A 20,538-nucleotide genomic window follows, 5' to 3' on the forward strand; every position below is an offset into this window, starting at 1 on the left:
AGGGCGTGGTCCTCGTTCCGCTCGGTGAGAGCTGTGGGTAGCTCCTCCGGTGACGGCACCCTCAGCCGGGTCCTCGGGCCAGTGAAATGCTACCGCCCCGTTCGCAGAGAACGCCCAGGTTACTTAGAGGAACCCAGGCCGGGAGGGAGGGCCGACACCTGGCGTCGATGGGAATAAAGAGCCAGGAAGCCCTCCTCAGGTGTCTGGGATGCAGAAGTGTGTGGCGGGGGGTGGGGTGGCAGGTGAGGGGGTGGGGGGAGTGGAAGGGGACAAGGAGGGGGAGCAGTGTCTGCAGGCTGCAGAGGACTCGGCTCAGAGCCGTTTAGATAAAAGGGGTCTGTGTGAGCTCACATGGGGGACGGCCTGGCGTGACGGACTCCAGGACCCCAGCCCTGCGGCCCGGCGTCTCCCCACATCCCCCCGTCACTCACCACGGCGGACAGTCTTTCCTCATCGTGACCACAGGGCTGCCGCAGCACCGGCCCTCGCAGCACCAAGCCCACTGAAGAACGAATGGTAACGACCGAGATCTATCCTGGTAAGACGACCAAACTCTGAAGAAACTCCACGAATCTTACAAATATTTAATAGGAAGAAACGGGTGGACTTATAAGCAGCAAACAAACAAAAAAACACCAAAAATAGTAAAAGACTCGTTGGAACTTCTCAACAACATAAGATTTCAGGGGAAGATGGAGCAAGCAAATGTCTATAAAATCTGAACAGAACAAAAACGCTCACGTCCAAATAGTGCACCGAGCGAGCTGCTGTTCAGAGAAGTCACCCCAAGGGCATTCTAAATGCAAAGAGGATTAGCGCACTTTTGTGAGAACGTAAGGCAGCCGGAGACGGCGTCCTGGGCCGGAGATTTAAATAAACCTAAAACCTCTCATTATCTCTAACGGGAGCATGTCTTCTTCCCCGTGACCCACAGCCAGGCGCCATGAAGGAGAAAAAGGGAGATACGTCCATGCTAACTACACACAGAACAAAACGTAATTACATACGTGACAAAAACGCCCAATATCTTATTACACACCAAGGTTTTAACATCAAGAAAAGACACCCAGCCGGAAACAGCCACGTACCTGAACGGGCAGTTCATGAAGGAACCCCAGTGTGTGTGGCTAGATGGATATACGTATATGGACAACTATCTACTCTTAACAGTAATTTAAACAATTACAAAATTTCCAAATTAAATGATGCTTTTCGCCAATTAGCAACCTAAGAAAGACAGACAGCGCCCGGGGTCCCTGCAGTGAGCTGTGTCCTGGCGGCAAGGCAGCCAGAGCGCTGAGATTGGGCATGTGCACACCTGTGGGTCGGCCCCTCCCTCCGGAACCTGGTCATTGCCCACAGCTGGACAGGCGTCTGCACGTGTGTACGGGAGTGTTTTCCCACTCACACCGGCGAGTGACCTAAAAATACGGGTAACAGGAGATGGTCTAACCCAGTGTTTCCCAACCTTCTCTCATGATGAGAATCACCTGGTGGAGTTGTTAAAACACAGATTCCTGAATCCCAACTAAGAAGTGCTAAACTAGAATTTTTGAGAACATATAGGTAAAATTGCATACCTAACTTAGTGCTCTGTATATAACATCTGTCTTAGAGCACTAGTTAAGTATACAATTTTACCTATATGTTCCCAAAAATCCTAGTTTAGCACTTCTTAGTTGGGATTCAGGAATCTGTGTTTTAACAACTCCACCAGGTGATTCTCATCATGAGAGAAGGTTGGGAAACACTGGTCTAACCCCATGGTCAGCAAACTGCGGCTCTGTTGACTAATGAGCTTGCCGACCACTGGGATAGGGGCTTAATCACAAGGAACAACAACAGCCTGTAGTTATTGGAATGGAGAGTCTAGGTCAGTGGTCGGCAAATGCGATTGGACACCACACAGACATTCAGTACCATGGCCGCTTCCACGTTCACGGACATGGGACGCTGTACCCACACATGTGGTGGGATTGGAAACAGATTTCGAAATGAGAATTGTGCGACCACATTCATATAAAAAATGTGTGTGCACATGTGTGTGTGTGTGTGTGTGTGTGTGGGCGTATGTGCATGTTCCCATCCACATCACCTAGCCACCTGAAAACATGAGCGTGGTCACCGCTGGGGAGTGAGATTAAGGTCCTATTTTTGTTTCCTTGTTCCTTCTTTGCCTAAACTCTCCTCAATGTCCAATTTTTAAATTTACAGGAAGGGGAATGAATAAAAGTGTCCTTGTTTTAAAAAATAATCAGAGTGGTCAGCGTGGCTCAGTGGTTGACTATCATACCTATGAACCAGGAACTCACAGTTTGATTCCCGGTCAGGGCACAGACCAGAGTTGCAAGCTGGATCCCCAGTGTGGGGCGTGCAGGAGGCAGGTGATCAATGACTCTCTCTCATCATTGATGTTTCTCTCTCTATCTCCCTCTCCCTTGCTATCTGAGTTCAATAAAAATATATTTTTAAAAATATATTCAAAAGTTCATATCAACAGATTTTGACTTTCAACAACTACTGTCCAGTTCCTTAATGCAGGTGAAGGTCGGTCTTCTTAGCGCAGGCCGCCTCGCTGGCCTCCGCATTGCGGCCATAAACAGACCCCGCCCCCAATGGGACGCTCAGGCCCGGCGCCCGGAGCTGCCATCATGGTGTTTGGCGGAGACTCGGCCCGCAGGCAGGGGGATGCTCTCGAGGAGAACAAAGGCTGCCCACCACTCACAGTACACGGCTCTCCCTCCCCCCACCCCGGAAGCGGGAGGCGGGCAGGAAGAAGCAGGGTGTCCTGTGTGATTGGCTGGGCGCCCAGGAGCCTTTCTCTGTGGTTCTGAGGTGGAAGTGGGGGCGGATGAACGGGGATCTGGTTGACCAGGTGCAGACTGTGTGGGGCCAGTTGCCACTGAGCTTGGCTTCTGGGACCGGTTGCCTCATGGTGGGTTTGGTGTCACCCGTGCTCTGGCCACGAATGTCTCTCTATCCAGCCTCTCTATGTCCTCCCATTAGTCTATAGCAGTGGTTGGCAAACTCATTAGTCCACAGAGCCAAGTATCAACGGTACAATGACTGAAATCTCTTTTAAGAGCCACATTTTTTTTAAACTTAAACTTCTTCTAACTACCTCAAAACAGACTCGTCCAGGCCGTGGTGTTTTGTGGAAGAGCCACACTCAAGGGGCCAAAAAGCTGCATGCGGTTCTCGAGCCCGTTTGCCGACCACGGGTCTACAGGATCGACCGCACCATTTCTCAAAACATGGACATGTCCCCTGGACTCAGCAGACACTGGGGATCGGATCCAATTTTTTTAAAAAAAAATATTTTATTGATTTTTTTACAGAGAGGATGGGAGAGGGATAGAGAGAACTATCAATCAGCTCCATCCTGCATACTCCCCACTGGGGATGTGCCTGCAACCAAGGTACATGCCCTTGATCGGAATCGAACCTGGGACCTTTTAGTCCGCAGGCCGACGCTCTATCCGCTGAGCCTAACCGGCTAGGGCTGGATTCAATTTATGTTTCCATCAGCAGCGAGCAATCGCAGCCTCCGGTCCTTCACCGACTGAACCTGTGAGTGCGAGTGACAGACCATTGTGGGCTGTGAGCCCTCCTGCAGCCGCCGCCCCGGCCGCGGACACTCTGAGGCCGGCCCTGGCTCCGGCACAGCACACAGACCCCCCCCCCACACCTCGGCCTGGGGTCCTCGCCCAGAGGGGCCGCCAGGCCGGAGGGCCGGGTGTTCGTCCGCAGTCCTGTTCCGGATGCTATTCGAGCTCAGCTGTGTCGCACCCAAAGCCTGGAGCCTCAGCGCTCCGAGGCCCCTGGGCGGTGACGGGGCCGCACACACCGGCCCCCGAACCACGGGAGGCCGAGAGGCTGGCTGTGGGAGCCACGGACCCGGCTTCGTGGCGGCCGTGTGCCCCGGAGCCCGGAGTGACAGGAAACAGGACAGGAAACAGGACCCGGGCCGTCCTCCCCGCAGTGACGGACTCACCTGGACGACGGCCCTGCCCAGGGGCGCGGGAGTCCCCCCCCCGCCCTCCCGCCCGCGGGCAGGCCCGGGCACGGCCTCCTCCGGGCTGGCCGCTCCGGACGGCGGTGGGTGCGGCGCCGTCTGTTCTCACCGGAGGCTCCACAATGTCCGCTCGGCGCGGACCCCGGGCGGAGGCACGGCCTTCCCGCGGCCGGTTCCCGTCGGAACCACATCCAGTCGCTCTCGGCCGCTGCTCTCTCTCTGCTCCCCGCGGGGCGCCAACTGCAGGCACTCCTTCCTTCCCGCCTTTCCACTCGCCTGTCTGTGACGGGGGGGACTCCACAGGGGCCCCGTGACCCCCGCCCCATGGTAATCCCTCTCCGTGACCTCCACCCCATGGTAACCCCTCCCTGTGACCCCCCCTGTGACCCCCGCCCCATGGTAACCCCTCCCCGTGACCCCCCTGCGCCATGGTAACCCCTCCCCGTGACCCCGCCCCATGGCAACCCCTCCCCGTGACCCCCTCCCCATGGTAACCCCTCCCCGTGACCCCCCTCCCCATGGTAACCCCTCCCCGTGACCCCCTCCCCATGGTAACCCCTCCCCGTGACCCCCCTCCCCATGGTAACCCCTCCCTGTGGCCCCGCCCCATGGTAACCCCTCCCTGTGGCCCCGCCCCATGGTAACCCCTCCCTGGGACCTGCCTTCAGCCCAGGGAACAGGGCAGGGGTGACGGGTGCCCTGGGCACGGTTATGCTTCACAGGGTCCCGGGGCCCCTGGCTGGACGGCCCCCCTCGCAGGTCTGGAGGAAGCAGCCATGGGTGGGGGGACGCCAGGGGCTTAGTGAGCGACGCAGGAGGTGCTCCGGAGCTGTCTGTGGACCCGACAGGACAGACCGTGGCCCGGGAAACGGTGCGTGTCCGACCCGTGTGGTGAGGAGGAAAGGATGCCCTCAGGTGCCGCAGAGCCCAACACGCGTGTGCACGTTTATTAACCTTATGCTTTTGAATAAGGTGGCAGAGTCATTTCAGAAAGGGGCGTCCGGGTTGCGATGGGAGGGGGTCCGCTTGCCTGGGGAGGAATGGGGGGGGGGCGGTCAGAGAGCCTGAGGACCCGGCTCCCCAAAGATCCGTTCCAACCACTCCCAGGCAACCGGCCGCCCGGCCGCCTCAGGCCCGCCACGGCGGGATCTCTGCTTCACGACTGGGAAAAGGAGACGGAACAGCGGTCCGGGTGGGAGTGTGTGTGACAGGCAGGCGGCCAGCGGGACGCAGGAGGACGGTGCCCGCTGCGGGCCTTGGTGGAGGGAGACACGGGGGGCCCGGAGGTTCCCATTGGCGAACCTCAGAGTCTCAGGAGGGGAGACAGCGCCCCCGACCGTGGCCCCGCTGAGCCCTCAGAAGCCGCCCTGGAAGGGGTGACTCTGTGCGTGGCTCGCAGCCTCACGGGCGGGAGATCGGGCACTGCCGTTTGGGTGAAGGACGCACACGTTCCGCCGATGGAAGATCAGGCGCACGTGTCCGTGGCCGGGAAAGCATCCCGGGCCTCCTGTCCTGTCTCCGGCGGAAGCCGAGGCAGCGCACGCCTTTCAGACTCGGTTTACTCTTAGCGGGGAGGGAGGGAGGTGGATGCTGAGGGCAGCGGGCACTTAGGATGGAGGGGAGCCGGGCCCTCACACCCAGCCCCACGCTGGGCGCCTGGCGGCGGGCCCGGCCGGGGCACAGGGCTCAGGCCTCCGCCCGGGGGAAGGGGTTCTTTTTGGAGCCGGTGCCCACGCCGTTGCGGAAGGACCTCTTGGCCAGCGCCTCCTCCAGCAGCGGCGTCAGGAAGCCCAGGCCCCGGCCCTGCGCGGCCCTGGCCCCGCAGCAGCCCGGCGGCAGGAGGGCCGAGTGCAGGGGCCCCAGCACCTGGGGGGACGGAGGAGAAACAGCCGAGAGTTACATTGGTTTCCAAGGTAACCGTGTCCACACCTGACAGCGACACGTCCCAGGGCCCCACGCGGGGCCAGGAGAGACCGGTGTTACCGGGCCGTGGCGGCTCTAACGCCTGCGGGAGCCGCTGCCCGTCTGTCCGACCCCCACCCTTAGGCGGCCCGGCCCTGTCTGACCCCCACCCTTAGGCGGCCCGGCCCTGTCCGACCCCCACCCTTAGACAGCGGCTCACACCCCACCCCTGGCACTGCCTCCTGGTGGGGAGGCTCTGAGAGGCGCTAATGAGCCCGGGGCGCTCTTTCCGTTTCCCAGAGAGAAGCCACTGTGACCCCTGAACTCCAGAGGCCAGGGCCCCCGGAGGCGTGTCCCCGCCTACACGGAGGGTCCCCCCCACACGGAGGGCCCCCCACACGGAGGGTCCCCCCCACACGGAGGGTCCCCACACACGGAGGGTCCCCCCACACGGAGCACGGACGGGGAGAGCGCACACAGGAGAGGGACGTGGGCACCTCGTTAAGGAGGAAACGGCCCACCAGTGCCTCTCTCTCAGCCGAGCGTGGTGGCCGCGCCTTCGGGGAGCGACAGGACGTGGTCAGGAAGACACGGAGGAAAGGTGCCGGTTTACGGCCGGGCTCAGACTCGGTCGGGGGGCGTCTGACAGAATAAGTGGTGGCATGGGGGCGGGATGCAGGCAATCCAGCAGGAAAAAGGCAGCTGGGGTGCGAGCACCAAGGGGGACAATGACAGAGGCCAAGACGAGAGAGAACGGGAATGATGGAAAGGACAATTGACTGGTCTGGACTATCCAAGTCTCCGTGGCCTCTGAAGGCGGCTCCTACAGCACAGCGAGCGTGGCAGCCCCAGGTGCCGGGAGTGTCTGGGCAGCGAAGCTGAGGCACAGAACACTCCGGGACAAAATCTGTTTTAAAATCCCAAATAAAGAGCGGACAGAAGCGGCGGCGGCCTCGTGCGGAGACGCACACAGACTCCAGAGAAGGCCGGGCGGGCCGGGTGTCCCGAGCGGCTGGCTGACTGCAGGGGGGAGCGCAGGTGATGTTCTCGGGTGAATGTAGGAATTAATGTCTCACCTGGCATTTCACGGAGATCCGGCATTTTACCCCCATTCCCATCCGAACACGCTAACCGTCATCGCAGCGTTAGGAAACCCCGTTTTTGAGAAGCGAAACTTTGCACTTTTTTCCTGTTTTTTTTTTTTTTTTTTTTTTTTTTTTTTTTTTTTTTTTTTTTAAAGCTGATCTATCGGGTGACCTTGGTTAATAAAACGCTGCAGGCTCCTCTGACACATCACCCGCCCGCCATTCCAGTGGCCACACGCTCACCTCGGCTGTGGGTGGAGGCTGTGGAATGCGTGGACTGTCAGGGGCCAACCGAGGCCCGTTTGAGGGTGAAATAGATATCCCCCCTCCCAGGGGCCAGCTTCTCAGTGATTCCAGGCACACTCTCCGATGTCCCAGGGTTGCCTGTTGCCGCATAAATGTTTATTTTTACCCATTTCCCGGCTCTGCGTACATATGTTTCTAGGAAAAGCTCCAACAATAAGAAAACTGCTTCTCTGCCCCATCGCCCCTGACAGTCGTTCGAATTGCCCAGTCCCGTCACCCACGCGAGTCTGGAAACCGCAGCAGCACACTCACCTCCGGCGAGGGGGCGGGGTGGCCCCAGGGCGCGGGCATGGCGGACACGGACAGGACGAGGAGGAGGCCGAAACGCAATGCGCTGCGAAGGGGGAGAAACACCGCGGGTCAGGGCCCGGGCAGCACAAACCGAGAAGCACCCAGAGAGGCACGCGCGCCGCCCGCGTCCCTGTGGGGGGAAGGCAGGCTCTTACCCCACCATCTCGGACCCTCCGGTCTCCGCGGCCGGTGGCTCTGCTGGCGGGTCCCTCAGGCTCCCGGTGGCGTCGCCGAGGGCCCCCTTTTATACCAGGAGAGTCCGGAGCAGAAATGCCAGCGCGTCCCGTCTGCCGTGACTAATTGGTGCGGCCGCGGCCTCCTGTCTCGTCAGGTTTGAAAAGGACACGGGGCGCCAGCGGTGACTCCGTAAAGGGCGCCGTGAGCGAGCGGCCCCCCTCTCCGGAGGGCCCAGGTCTGCTCCCCGCCGAGGCCAACACGCGTGTGGGCACCGGGACCTTATGAGCGGCCCAGGCGCCACGTGGCAGAGACCGAGGCAAGAGGGACGAGAGAGAGAGAGAGAGAGAGAGAGAGAGAGAGAGAGAAAGAGAAAGAGCGCGCCCCCAACACCTGCCATGCATTATGGATTCCTTCTTCTTATAAAAAGTATATTTTTATTGATGTCAGAGAGGAAGGGAGAGGGGGAGAAAGATGGAAACATCTGTGATGAGATGTTTCTCTCTCTCTCTCTCTATTCTGTGAGTCTCTTGGAACCCTTTCCCACCCCATCACTTGAAAGTTCTCACCAACCCCAGCCCGGCCCCACCCCGTCCTTCCGCTGACCTCAGCGAGGCGCTGGTCCCCTGCTGCCCCCTGCTCCTCCCCCCAGTCCTGAGGCGTCTGCATGGGCGCTCACTAACAGGCCGCAGGGGGGCAGCCGGAGAGAGGGCTGGGCTCGGGTCTGTGAGGGGCCCGGACGTCTGAGCTCTGGCGTCTCAGCTTCCTTCCCAACCTGCTGACCAAGGCCCGGCTTCCTGGGAGCCCGAGCTGGGCCCCCCCTCACTCCCGGGGGGTGGGGGCGGGGGGTCTCCATCAAGATGCCTGGCCCCGCAGCTGCTGGCAGGTCTCACGCGCCTTAGCCGGTGACGGTCTAAACCCGGTGCTGAATGCGGGGAGGAGACGGATGCTGGGCCCCGGACGCCTGGCATGGTGGGTGACTTTCGGGCATAGGAGGGGGGAATGGGTCTGGCGTCAGGGGCCTCCCGAGCAGGCTCACCGGGCTTTGCCGGGCCCGGGCCGCCGTCTGGTGACTGTGCTGCGGTGTGATGTCTATGACAGGTGTTGGTGATGCCGTTAGAACACACGAAGGCCCACTGTCAGCCCTTAAAGGGCAGGCTGGCATTCAGCGCGTCCTGGGATTGAGTGGACTTTCCTCATTAACGGCTGACCCTCTTCCTGGTCACACTGGGCCTGGCCTGAGTCACCCGCCCTTTTCACAGGCTGCGTGACGGCGGCGGCGTGCAGAGTGAGAGGGTGCGCCTGGGGACTTCTGCTTCTCACTGGCCGACCCCCGAGCTCAGAGGCACGCGGAGTCCCACCTCCAAGTCCAGGCGCGTCCATCAGAGGGACTTGGGACGGAAGAGACCCAGGAAGGCCCTTTCCCTCCTGCCCCAGAGCGTCCACAGGCACCGCTCCCCTGGGCGCTCGGCGGGAGCCGGGCTGGGCCGCGTGCGGACGGTGGTGAGGGACGCGCTGGGAAGGCCGTCGGTTCGGTTTGGTTTTAAACGTTGGCGGCTTTTTCAAACAGCGGCGCCCGTGAACCCAGTGCTCCCAATGGCGATGCACATCCCCCTGCGGCTTTCGACATCTGCGGGAAATCGATTGAACTTTACTGCTTCTCAATTCACACAGCGTCACCCGCGGGAAGTGAGTACAGGAGAGGGCGGCGGTGGGGAAGGGAGCCGTGCGGACGGACGCGGGTAGTTCGTGGACAGAAGCTCTACTCAGGTTCACGGCCGCTCCCACCCGGCGTGGGCGGAGTCAGCACCTCCACATCCGGAATGGGCGGCGTTGAAGATCCAGGTTCTGGGGACACCATAGTCAGAGACACCGGGCAGGCGACGGCCGAGCGCAGGGTGCGGGACTTGCCCGTCTGCTCCGATGCTGGTGGCTTGTGGGCGGAGGGTTCGGTGGTTGGGAACTGGGGGCAGCGGGGTGTGTGTGTGTGTAGGATGCTCAGCAGCATCCCTGGCCGCTGAGCACCAACTGCACCACCACTGCTACCGCCACCGCCCCCACTGGTGAAAACGGCACGAGCCTATGGACACCCCAGTGCTCCCTCGGATGGGGAGCTGAACTGCCCGCTGTAACTGACAGCTGCTTCTCTCTCTCTCTCTCTCATAGATTACGGCCATCACCCTACAAACCTAATGTTGTTGTATTTGTACCAGAAAAACGTCTGCTTGTTTAACTTCTTTTCAGTGAAAGCCTGGTAAAGACTTGCCCGATTCAGCCCTAACCGGTGTCGCTCAGTGGCTAGAGCGTCGGCCTATGGACCAAAGGGTCCCGGGTTCGATTTCGGTCAAGGGCAGGTGCCTCGGTTGCCGGTCGGGGCATGTGCAGGAGGCAACTAGTCGATGCCGGTTCCAGGCCTGCCTCCCTCACTGCCCCCTGGACGGGTGCGGCCGGGGTCCACACCACCTGTGGGTGCTCGGCCCACCAGACAGGACTGAGGGTGAGGCGCCGGGGGCGGGAGGGGAGGGGTGGGGAGGGTAGTCCCGCCAAAGGGAGGTGTGGGCGGAGAAGACGCCGAGGATTCACTGGGGAAGCCGTGTGTGTGTGTGTGTGTGTGTGTGTGTGTGTGTGTGCCGGTTAAATACGAGGACCGTTAAGGGAATGTCCTCCCGCCATTCGTGTGACAGGCAATTCATTCCGAACGGCAGCGCGGCGAGGGTCTGGGATCGTCACTTCCGCGGAGCCCGGAGTCACAGCTGCCTCTGCCTCGCGTCCCCACCCGGCTCCAGGCAGAGACGGTGCCGAACCTCCGTTCGCGGCGCAGGCCTGTCCGTGGTGTTTCCCCAAAGCGCTAACTGCCCATCTCACCGCTCCATTCAGAGACAGTATCCTCGGAGTAAAACCCGCCACAGCCTCCGTCCGCCAGGAGCAGGCGCTGCCAGCGTGTCTGAGCCCTGACAGGGGCTGCCAGGAGGGAGGCCGAGCCACGGGGCTGTGGGCCCGGAGGGGCCGGCAGGCGGCATGGGCGACGGTCCAGGAGGCTCACTTACCCCCGGGCTCTGCAGGGCCGGAGGGAGGGAGGAACAGGGTCTGCGAACTCGCAGGAAGGAACTCGGATCCCCCTCAGCCCGTGTCCCGCACCCTGAGAGTGAGAACGCTGGTCTGGAAAACCCCTGCTGTGTGCCCAGGCTGTGCTGAGGCAAGGACACGGGTCCGTCAGTGCCCTGTCCCGCCCTGCAGAGTCACAGCTCAGCGGGGAGGGAAGAGGAGAACGAGGACAACAAGCAGCTCAAAGCTCACAGAAATGCCAGCAGGACGCCCGGCCGGCGTGGCTCCGTGGCTGAGCGTTGACCTATGAGCCAGGAGGCCACGGTTTGATTCCCCGTCAGGGCACAGGCCCAGGTGGCGGGCTTGACCCCCAGTAGGGGGTGTGCAGGAGGCAGCCGATCCGTGATTCTCTCTCACGTGTTTCTTTCTTTATATCTCTCCCAGCCTCTCTCTTTCTCTAAAAAATAATAAGTAAATAAAATAATAATAAAAACATATGTTTAAAACTATAAATAAAAGGGGGAAGCAAGAAAGGGGAGGCCGACCAGGCCTGACCTGCATCCCTGGACGTGGCCCTGGTGGGTGTGGCTTGCCCGGAGGGCCCGTGCGGGCTGAAGCCTGTTTCGGGGTTAAAAGGCCTCCAGCGCCGGCGTGCTCTGACCTTGACGCCCAGACCCAGAGGAGCAGGGAGGACACCCTGCTGCAGGCGCCAGAGGCGGGAGCTGTCAGAGTGACGGATGGCGGCCCGGGCGCACAGATGTTCCCCTCAGAGCGACCTCGTCTGCCGCTCACTCAGCTTGTCCTCCCGGGCCTCCCACGGGCGGACACGCCGAGGCCCACTGGCCCCACGGCCCGCAGCTCACAGCCACTCAGGGAGCATGCTCGCCCCCCACCCCGTGGGGCCGCACGGCCGCTCCCCTCGGAGGGGACGCAGCGCGGAGGATGGGCTGGCTCTCTCTGGAGCTCCTCCCTCCCACCTCGTTAACTCACACACACGCTCCCGTAGGACCCAGCCAGCGGGCTTCGGGGGTTTGAGAAGACACGTGCACCCCACGCTCATGGCAGCGTCCCTTACAGCAGCCGAGGAACGGGGGGCACCTGCGTGCTTATCGGCGCGGTGGAGTCCCCGTCTCCCCTGAGAAAGAAGGAAATCCCACCCTTCCCGGCAGCACGATGGACCCGGAGGGTGTCCTGCTAGTGAGGGAGCCTGACAGAGAAAGACACGGGCCACCTGGGAGCGCACTTCCATGCGGAACCTAAAGAACAAAATAAACCAGCGAAAGAGAGACAGACGCACAGAGACCGAGCACAGACTGATGGTGCCGGGGGATGGGGGTGGGGAGGCCGGGTGAAAAGGTGAAGGGCGTGAGAAAGGCAGGGGGGCAGTTACAGCACAGTCACAGGGGTGCAGAGTAAGCACAGGGAATACAGTCCATATCTATAATCATCTATAATAATAAAAGCATAATATGCTAATTAGCCTGGACGTCCTTCCGGACCGGACGAAGTGAGGGGAGCCGGGGTCCCAGGGGCCGGAGGGAAGCGGGTGCCGGCAGCTGGGAGAAGGAGGGCCTGCTCTCGCAGGATGTCACGCACCGGGCCTCTAGTCGTTGTGATGATGATGTTTGGTGCCAGGTGGGCCCGAGGCTCCTGGCGGGATCTCGTTGCACGTTATAGAAATGTCTAACCGCCAGGCCGTGCACCTGGAACTAATATAGCGGTACATGTCAGCTGTAATTGAAGAAAAAAAAAAAAGAATTAGAAGATGATATGGAAAGAGAAAACCTCATCAAAGACAAGCAGTTAAGTGAATCAAAGTTTGCCAGGAAGAGAAATAAATGACGCAGGGAAAGAGAGAGAGAGAAAACAAGGTAACATAATATATGCGCATTCAGGATCCTGCTTTCCAATTTCCCGCAATCTGCCGCGCTCCGCACCCCCGACGTCGGGTGTAATTACTTCTGCCTGAACTTGGCAGCGTCATAACTCAGGATCCCAAACGAGCATCAGCGCCGCTGTGCTCACCGCGCCCCCCGGGGCAGTCACGGTGATGAGCCTGTGCGGCTCGGTGCAGAGGGATCGCCGAGTACTTTTGGTGCAGAGCATACTGACCTGCGGACAGGACAGGGGGACGTCATGTGCTTCTGGCCCCCGGAGTAGGAGGGACGTCTGACGGGGAAGCACCGAGGCTGGCCTGTGAGGGATTCCAACCCCAGTGAGGCAGCGGGACCTGGGGGGGGGGGGGTCCCCAAAGGAAGGAACCACAGGCCAGTGCTCCAGCTTCCACGTGGACGGAGACCAGCATCGGTGCGCCCGTCGACAGAGGGAGGGCCCCTCGCTGTGCAGAGAGCACCAGCGTGCTGCCGTCTGTCCGTCCATCGGGCGGGGCTGTGGCTTTAGGATGTTTGCACGGCCTGATGGTCAGCTCCATGGCTGCACCACTATTTGCTTGTTAAGCAGCGGTTGCCTCCGGGGAGTGATGGGGTGGGGGTGCGGCTGAGTGAAGTGTGATCGCAGGGGCGTACCCAGCGGATTTCCACTACATTTTACTTATTTAAAAATTTTAAACTATGTTTTTATTGGTTTTTGGATAGAGAGAGAGAAACATTGATGAGGGAGGAACATCATGGATCTGCTGCCTCCTCTGTGCACCCCGACTGGGGATGGAGCCCCACACCTGGGGATTGAACGCATGTCGGTTGTGATCCCTGGATTTGGGGCATTTGTGTCATCCTTGCCACCCCCCGCCCAGCTGCAGGTGAGATCGGCCCTCCCCTGGGTCTCCTGCCTCCGCAGCGGTGCATATTGTAGTGTGGTGATCCTGAGAAGCAGGGCACTTGCTAAAACGGCCCCTCTGCTTTGGATGAAAGTCCTGAGTAACAGGGGAGAAGAAATACATTTTCTAACATGAAGGGGGGTTATTAGAAACACCCACCAAGTCATGGCTGGTGTGGCTCAGTGGATAGAAGGGTCCCGGGTTTGATTCCAGTCCAGGGCACAGGCCTGGATCTCGGGCTCCATTCCTAATAGGGGGCGTGCAGGAGGCAGCCAATCAATCATTCTCTCTTGTTGATGTTTCCATATCTCTCTCTCTCTCCCTTCCTCTCTGAAATCAGTAAAAAAAAAATTTTTTTTTTTTAAAGAAAAGAAACACCCAGCAAGCATCAAGCTAATAACTCGTTAGGCATCTCCTGTCAAAGCTGGCTCTTTGGCCCCTGGAGTGTGGCTCTTACACAAAATACCACGGCCTGGGCAAGTCTATTTTGAAGAAGTGGCGTTAGAAGAAGTTTAAGTTTAAGAAATTCAGCTCTCCAAAGAAATTCAATCATCCTGTGGATAGTTGGCTCTGTTGACTACGGGAGTTTGCCGAACACTGGCCTAGGCTAATAGACATGATTTCAAAATACCCTTGGGTCAAGTATAAAAGTTAAAAACCTTCTACAAGGGTTGAGGTCACCTTCTCAGACCACAACGTTGTCAAATTACCAAGGTCACGATTAAAAACTCCGCGCCTGGAAGTCAGCCACGCCAGCCCTCTGACCTCCCGAGCCTCGGGGAAGGAGGGCCGTGCGGACGGGGCGTCTGCAGAAGGCAGAGCTGCGCGGGAGGGGAGAGCCTTCGTCCCCCGCTCACGTGCTTCCGATGGAGCCGAGAAGATGCGGTGCTCAGCATTCAATTAGAGAAGCGAAAGAGCCAGGAGCCTGAGCGCCCGATAAAGAAACTCAATCAAGATAAATAGGAAAACAATGAAACTGGGATCTATAGGACAGCTCAAAACACTGACAGGCCCAAACAATGTTTCTATAAAAAACCGTAAGCCAGATGAGCCGCCGGAAAATCTAATCAGGCAAGATGACAAAGCAGCCTCGTTCCGCGAGTGAAGGACGGACAGACTTAATCTTCTCCGCGAGGAGAAAGCAGCGCTCCGAAGACATCGCGCGGTTTTAATGGAGTGGGTGGTTCCCCCCACGTCCATAAGAAAGCCAACGTCACTTTTTTAAAGGAAGAGGTAAGCAAAGCTAATTCTTAACTCTCCCCAGGAGTGATCACGAGGTCAACCATCCAAATCAGCCAACGAGAACATTGAAAAAGCTATCGAGCATCTGCCCTAGCCAGCTTGGCTCCGTGGATAGAGCATCGGCCTTCCGACTAAAGGCCTGTGGGTTCGATTCCCGTCTCTCTCACATCGATGGTTCTCTCTCCCTCCCTTCCACTCTCGCGAAAAAAAATCAATGGAAAAATATCCTTGGGTGAGGATCAACAACAGCAACAAAATTCTATCAAGAATCTACCTCCAAAATTCAACCTAGGATCAAACCTGTTATTCTAAATGAATTTGGAAGTGAATTCTACTAAATAGATTTCCATTTGCTTTTCAACACCCCAGAGCATAGGAAACCAGAAAGACCTCCCAATGTATTGCTCCAATGACAGCTCTATTGGTGAACCATCGCTGCAGATGGGGTATCCCCAAGCGGCTGTCAGCAGCATTTCTTATCACGGCTTCCATGAGACAAAAGCCACTGACTTGGGTTTTGCCTCACCATCTCTCGTGTGGCTCATAGAGGCTTTGGCTGGGGCTGCAGTCATCTGAAGACTCGACCGGGGCTGGAGGACCTGTTTCCAGGATGGCCGACTCTCACGGCTGTTGGCAGACACCGTGACTCCTTGGCTCTCAGCAGGTGACGTCATTTCCTCACTGTGAGGCTCCCCACAGGCCGGCGTGGGTGAGCTCTGGACATGGCTGGTGACATGGAATGAGTGAGCTGAGGGAGAAAGCGGGAACGTGGCAGTGTCTTCATGGCAGAGCTGGGAATTCACCATTCTGCTTTGTTCCGCCCATTAAGGGGGAACCACCAAGTCCAGCCCACATTAAGGGGGAGGGGAATTAAGTTCCACACCTCGGAGGAAGGCGTATCAAAGGATTTGTAGACACAATGTAAATCCAACAGTCTGCCTTCCGGCCACAGCATCTTTCCATTTCTCCCACCCGCAAAACACACCGATCCCTGCTCAGGGCTGCTCCTGAAGTCCAGTCTCAGAGCGTTCGCTCTAAACCAGGACCTCACATCGAGACCAGGTCCAGGCCTGAGCGCCCTCCGCTGGCTCCTGAGGTACCTAGCCCACTTCCTCTGGCTGAGGCCCTGGGAACCCTCCGGAGCAGTGACCTGCCCCTCACACACCCAGCAGCGACGGGTGGACACGGGTCACAGGTACCAACAAAAGGGGAGAAGGACAGCGAGGCCACCATCCCCATCCTGACGTCCAGCCGGGAAGACGCTGGGAGTTTTTCTTATTCCTCCTCCTGTGTGAGCTCCTGGCTCTGTCCTCTGGGCTCTTGGTTCTGCTGAGTCATCCTCTCTTCTTCTGTGAAAGATAAGCATGTTTCATGGCAAACCCTCCACTTGCTGCCCGCTAGCGGGACTCTGGGGGCCCCTAGCCTCTTCATGGTGTCCTTTGGCCTTTCAGTCCAAGCAGGTGCTCCTCATGTCGACACACTTCTTTTTTAAGTGTGAGTGTGTGTGTGTGTGTGTGTGAGCGAATGTGTGTGTGAATGTGTGTACACGTGTGTACGAGTCTATGTGTGAATGTGTTAGTGTGTGCATGTGTGTAAATGTGTATGAGTCTATGTATGTATGTGTGGGCATGAGTATGTGAGTGTATGTGTGTATGCATGTGAGTCTATGTATGTGTGAGTTAGTGTGTGTGCATGTGTGTAAATGTATATGAGTGTGTATGTATGTGCGGGTATGAGTATGTGTGTATGCATGTGAGTTTATGCATGTGTGTGTGTTAGTGTGTGTGCATATGTGTAAATATGTATGAGTGTGTGTGTTTGTGAGTGTGTATGTGTATGTTTGAGTATGTGTGTGTATGTGTGAGTATATGTTTGTGTGTGTGTGTGTGTGAGCTCCTTGTTTGATACTAAGTGTCTTTCTCCTCAAGCAAGCGCTCAGAATGCTAAATGACCTGTTAACAAGCATTTAAACCAGCACAGTGTATGCTAATTCAGGATTATCATGGCTCCCAGAACTCTTAGTGTTACCCTTGAAGTCGCTGCTCTCTGCATCAGCGGTGGTGGCGTTAGGGCCTGTGATGGAGCATCCGAGTGGCATCTGTGCTCCCGGTTGGGGCCACGGGTTCACAGACGCGTGGGCCCAGTGTGTGCCCCGTGTGCCGTGGATCCGATCTGCAGGTGCAGTGAGTTTTAGGACCCCAACAGCCACCTCCCCTGCCCTCCAGTCCTGGCGGGAGAGCCGTCCCAGCTGCCCTGGGACTGAGCCGGCTGAGGGTTACACGGGCACCGGGTCCTGGTGCCCGCTCTGCCTGAGCCTGGCATCGGGGTGGTCACAGGCCCCTCGGCTGCCCCTGCTGCTGTGTGCCGGTGACAGACACACCTGGGCGCAGGGTTCAGCTGATTTGGGAGCAAAGACCGACTGGCCCAGCAGGTTCCCGCTAAGTGTAGCTCAGCCTCCCTGGCTAAGCAGATGTGTACAAAACCCGGGAAGGCAGACTGGAAAAATAAGGTGCAAGTCCCCGGACAGACTTTAAAAGGTTAGTCAATTCCTGACACATAATTGGAGATAAAAGGAGGAAGCAGAGGCTGAGACCACCCCCACCAAAGGCTGCAGCGGAGATGAGAGCAAGGCCGAACCCGCAGGAGCCCGGAGCCAGAGAGAACGCCGAGGATCAGCTCTCCGCACGGAAGCACGGCCCCGCGCTGATTCAAACAATGCCTTCACACACAGGAAGCAGTTCCCGAGCGCTCAGAGCGGTTTTAAAGAAGAAAAAGACGCTTCTACGGTAAGGTGACCAGACGTCCCGATTTTAAAAAATTTGTCCCGCGTCCCATCCCATCGGGACTTTCTTAAAACGCCGCGGGACTCGGGGACAAATCGTTAAAAATCGGGACTGTCCCACCAAAAGCAGGACGTCTGTTCACCTTATTTTGTGGGTAAAAATCTAGCTTCTATACGCGATCTCCTCTTACGAAGACCTGAGGCAGGCACGTGTGAAGCGGCACGGTTAAAATAAAGACGGATCTGTAATGGGTCACCAGGCATTTTGGAAGGCAGCCAGACAAACCCCAACTCTGAATGGGGTGGGGGTGGGGGCGCTAAGCTGGACTTGGAGCGTCCTGGAATCCAAAGCCAAACCAGAACAGAAGCCCCTCCGGTGGGCGGCTCTGAGGAAGGGGTGCAGCCCCCCACCCCCTGGGGTCACACAGCTCTCCCAGGAAGTGAGAAGCCGAGAGCAGCACTGGGGTTTGGCGTCAGGGATGGAAACACAACCGGAGGACATGGGAGTCTTTTAAAATAACGTTTTTATTTTTCCTCGTCAGTGATTAGCTTTGGAGTCTACCGGAAGGGCATTGCGATTACAGTGCATACAAAAATATAGATGACAGGATAAAAACATTAGGTTACACAAAGTTAGTTGGTTTGTTTTTCCCCCAAATCACCAGGCAGCGACAGTTTCGGGACATCGGAGCTTCGAAAAAAACACGACGGAACTTCACTTGGACTTTTTATTTACTTTTTGTACATCTCCAGCCACGAGCCAGGAAGAGCCCGCTGGAGAGCGCCCGCGGACGCCGTCGCCATGAACGGAGGCCACGGAGGCGGAGGCAGGCCGGGAGCCGTCCATACACTCGCTCTGCACGGAGGGCGGGTGTCACCAGCCGAGGCACCCCCGGGCTCACCGTGCTTTACCTAAAAGAGAAAGACGATGGGTCTTCCTGTGCACAGAGCTCTTTTCCACTTGATCCAGGAAGTGGAAGGGTGTCTCCCCTCCGTAAGTGAGTAGCTGTCCAGTAGCTGAGAAAGAGCCTGCTTTAATCTCCCCAAGGAGACCGGGAGCTCCGGGGAGGGTGGATGTTATGACGACGATGTGGGTGGAAGAAGAGGTGTCCAGCCAGCAGAGGCGCCCCCCGGAGTGCAGGGAGGAGGGTGGAGGGCTGGACCCCATCCTGCGGGAAGCTGGGGTCTGGCCGAGGAGAGGGCGCCTGCCGGACGCCCAGTCCCATCGGTTCCCAGGCCAATCAGGTCAGCTCCCCCTGCTCCGGGCTCAGGTGTCAGCTCCCCCTGCTCCGGGCTCAGGTGTGGTTTGGCACCAAAAGGAAGGCTCTGAGGCAAGACTGCGGCTCCAGGAGGCCCACTGGCAGCCCCGGTGCGGGCACAGGCCCGGGATGCCCCGCGTCCACCTGCCCCCCACGCCCCGGGGCTGTGCGTCCCAGGGCGGAGCGCCACCACCTCTTAGGGAGGAGCAGCTGCCCCGAAGGCAGACGCCAGGGTCCGATGAGGTAAACGCCGGGCAGAGGGGACGGCGGCGGCCGCTCACTGCACGATCCCCGAGTCCACAGACGCCTGCTTGCGCGTGGTCTTGGGGGGCGGCGGGGGCGGGGTCTTGCTGGGCAGCGGGGGCGGCAGGTGCTGGAAGACAGGAGGCGAGGGGCGCGTGTTACCCGGGAAAGGAGACCTGGCGCAGGGCAGGGAGGAGGAGAGGGCCTGCACCCCGGGGGGGCTCCCTCTCCGCGTGGCCGGTGGCTGGCAGGGAGGGAGGGGGCCTGCGCTGCCCTCTCTGCTGGAGCACTAGCGACAGTGCCACAGACTACCGGCCGGGTCTTTATTTCACAGCCGATGCCACGAGGCCGAGGAAGGGCGCTGTGGGGCTCCTCCCCGGCGTGGCCCGCGGGCGGGCAGGGTGCTGCGCTCAGGCCTGGGCTGCTGGCCTTTCTGACGAGCCTCTTTGCACAGCCCTTGGCGTCTGCCCTCCCTGCTCCTTGCACGGCGGCTTCCCACCTGGGAGCCCTGACCGAGGGCCGGGACTGGACTGACCGCAGACCCGGGCCGTTTCCTGGTTCAGAGCACATCAAAAGGAGGGAAGCGGGACCCGGGCCGCCCAGGCCGCCAGGGTGTCATGGCGGAGCCCGTCTGGTGAGGACCCCAGGGCACTCCTCTTGCTCCATCTCAGGCTCAGACGAAGCCCTTCCCCAAATCAGACCAGGCCAGACCCCAGGCAGCACTCGGCATCGGGAAAGGAGTCAGCAAAGACGCCGACGACGCCGGGCTGGGCTCCCACTTACCCTGTGGTGAGGAGGGGGCGGCGGGGGCGGGGGCGAGCCCATGGCGTCCGGGCTGTCCATCAGGTTCCCGTAGTCCGCCGTGCTGCCCTTCAGGGGCAGAGGGGGCGGGACCTCGGCCGCGTCCATCCCCGTCATGCCATTCAGCTCCAGACCTGGAGATTGGGGTGGATTTCACATCAAACCCAGAGCCACCGGGAGGCTGGCCCTCAGGCTGCCCCCATCGCTGCAGCTGAGGAGGCAGAACCCCTTTATCCTGAGGAGTGCCTGCTCCCGGGCAGGGAGGAGGTGGGAGGGGGACAGGGCAGAGGGCGGGCCCCTCCTATGGGCATGTCCTAGGGAGAGAGCATGAGGTGCCATGAGGCCCCTCGCCCAGGGCTGGAGCCCACTGTGAAAACAGCCACGTTGCCGAAACCGGTGTGGCTCAGTGGACTGTGGACTCAAGGGTCCCAGGTTCGATTCCGGTCAAGGGCATGTACCTTGGTTGCGGGCACATCCCCAGTAGGGGGCGTGCAAGAGGCAGCTGATCGATGATTCTCTCTCATCGATGTTTCTAAATCTCTATCCCTCTCTCTTTTTCTCTGTAAATAAAATCAATAAAATATATAAATATATAAAAACAAATAAGTAAAAAATAA

General features: G+C 58.9%; 1 protein-coding gene across 4 annotated transcripts in view; it reads right to left on the reverse strand.

Moving 5' to 3' along the window:
• Positions 1-18,124: 18,124 nt before the first annotated feature.
• Positions 18,125-20,538, reverse strand: part of DOCK1 (dedicator of cytokinesis 1) — a 200,191-nt gene continuing 197,777 nt past the window's right edge. For all 4 annotated transcript variants that reach the window (XM_084904416.1, XM_084904415.1, XM_084904414.1 and 1 more), the window contains exons 51-52: positions 19,904-20,055; positions 18,125-19,250 (exon numbers count right to left, since the gene is read on the reverse strand). In XM_084904416.1, the coding sequence (XP_084760542.1) occupies positions 19,155-19,250; positions 19,904-20,055 (248 nt within the window). In that variant the 3' untranslated portion in view covers positions 18,125-19,154. The remainder of the gene's footprint in view (positions 19,251-19,903; positions 20,056-20,538) is intronic.

Source organism: Pipistrellus hanaki (assembly GCF_964339955.1).
Source record: "Pipistrellus hanaki genome assembly, chromosome: 14".
NCBI classification, from domain to species: Eukaryota; Metazoa; Chordata; class Mammalia; order Chiroptera; family Vespertilionidae; genus Pipistrellus; species Pipistrellus hanaki.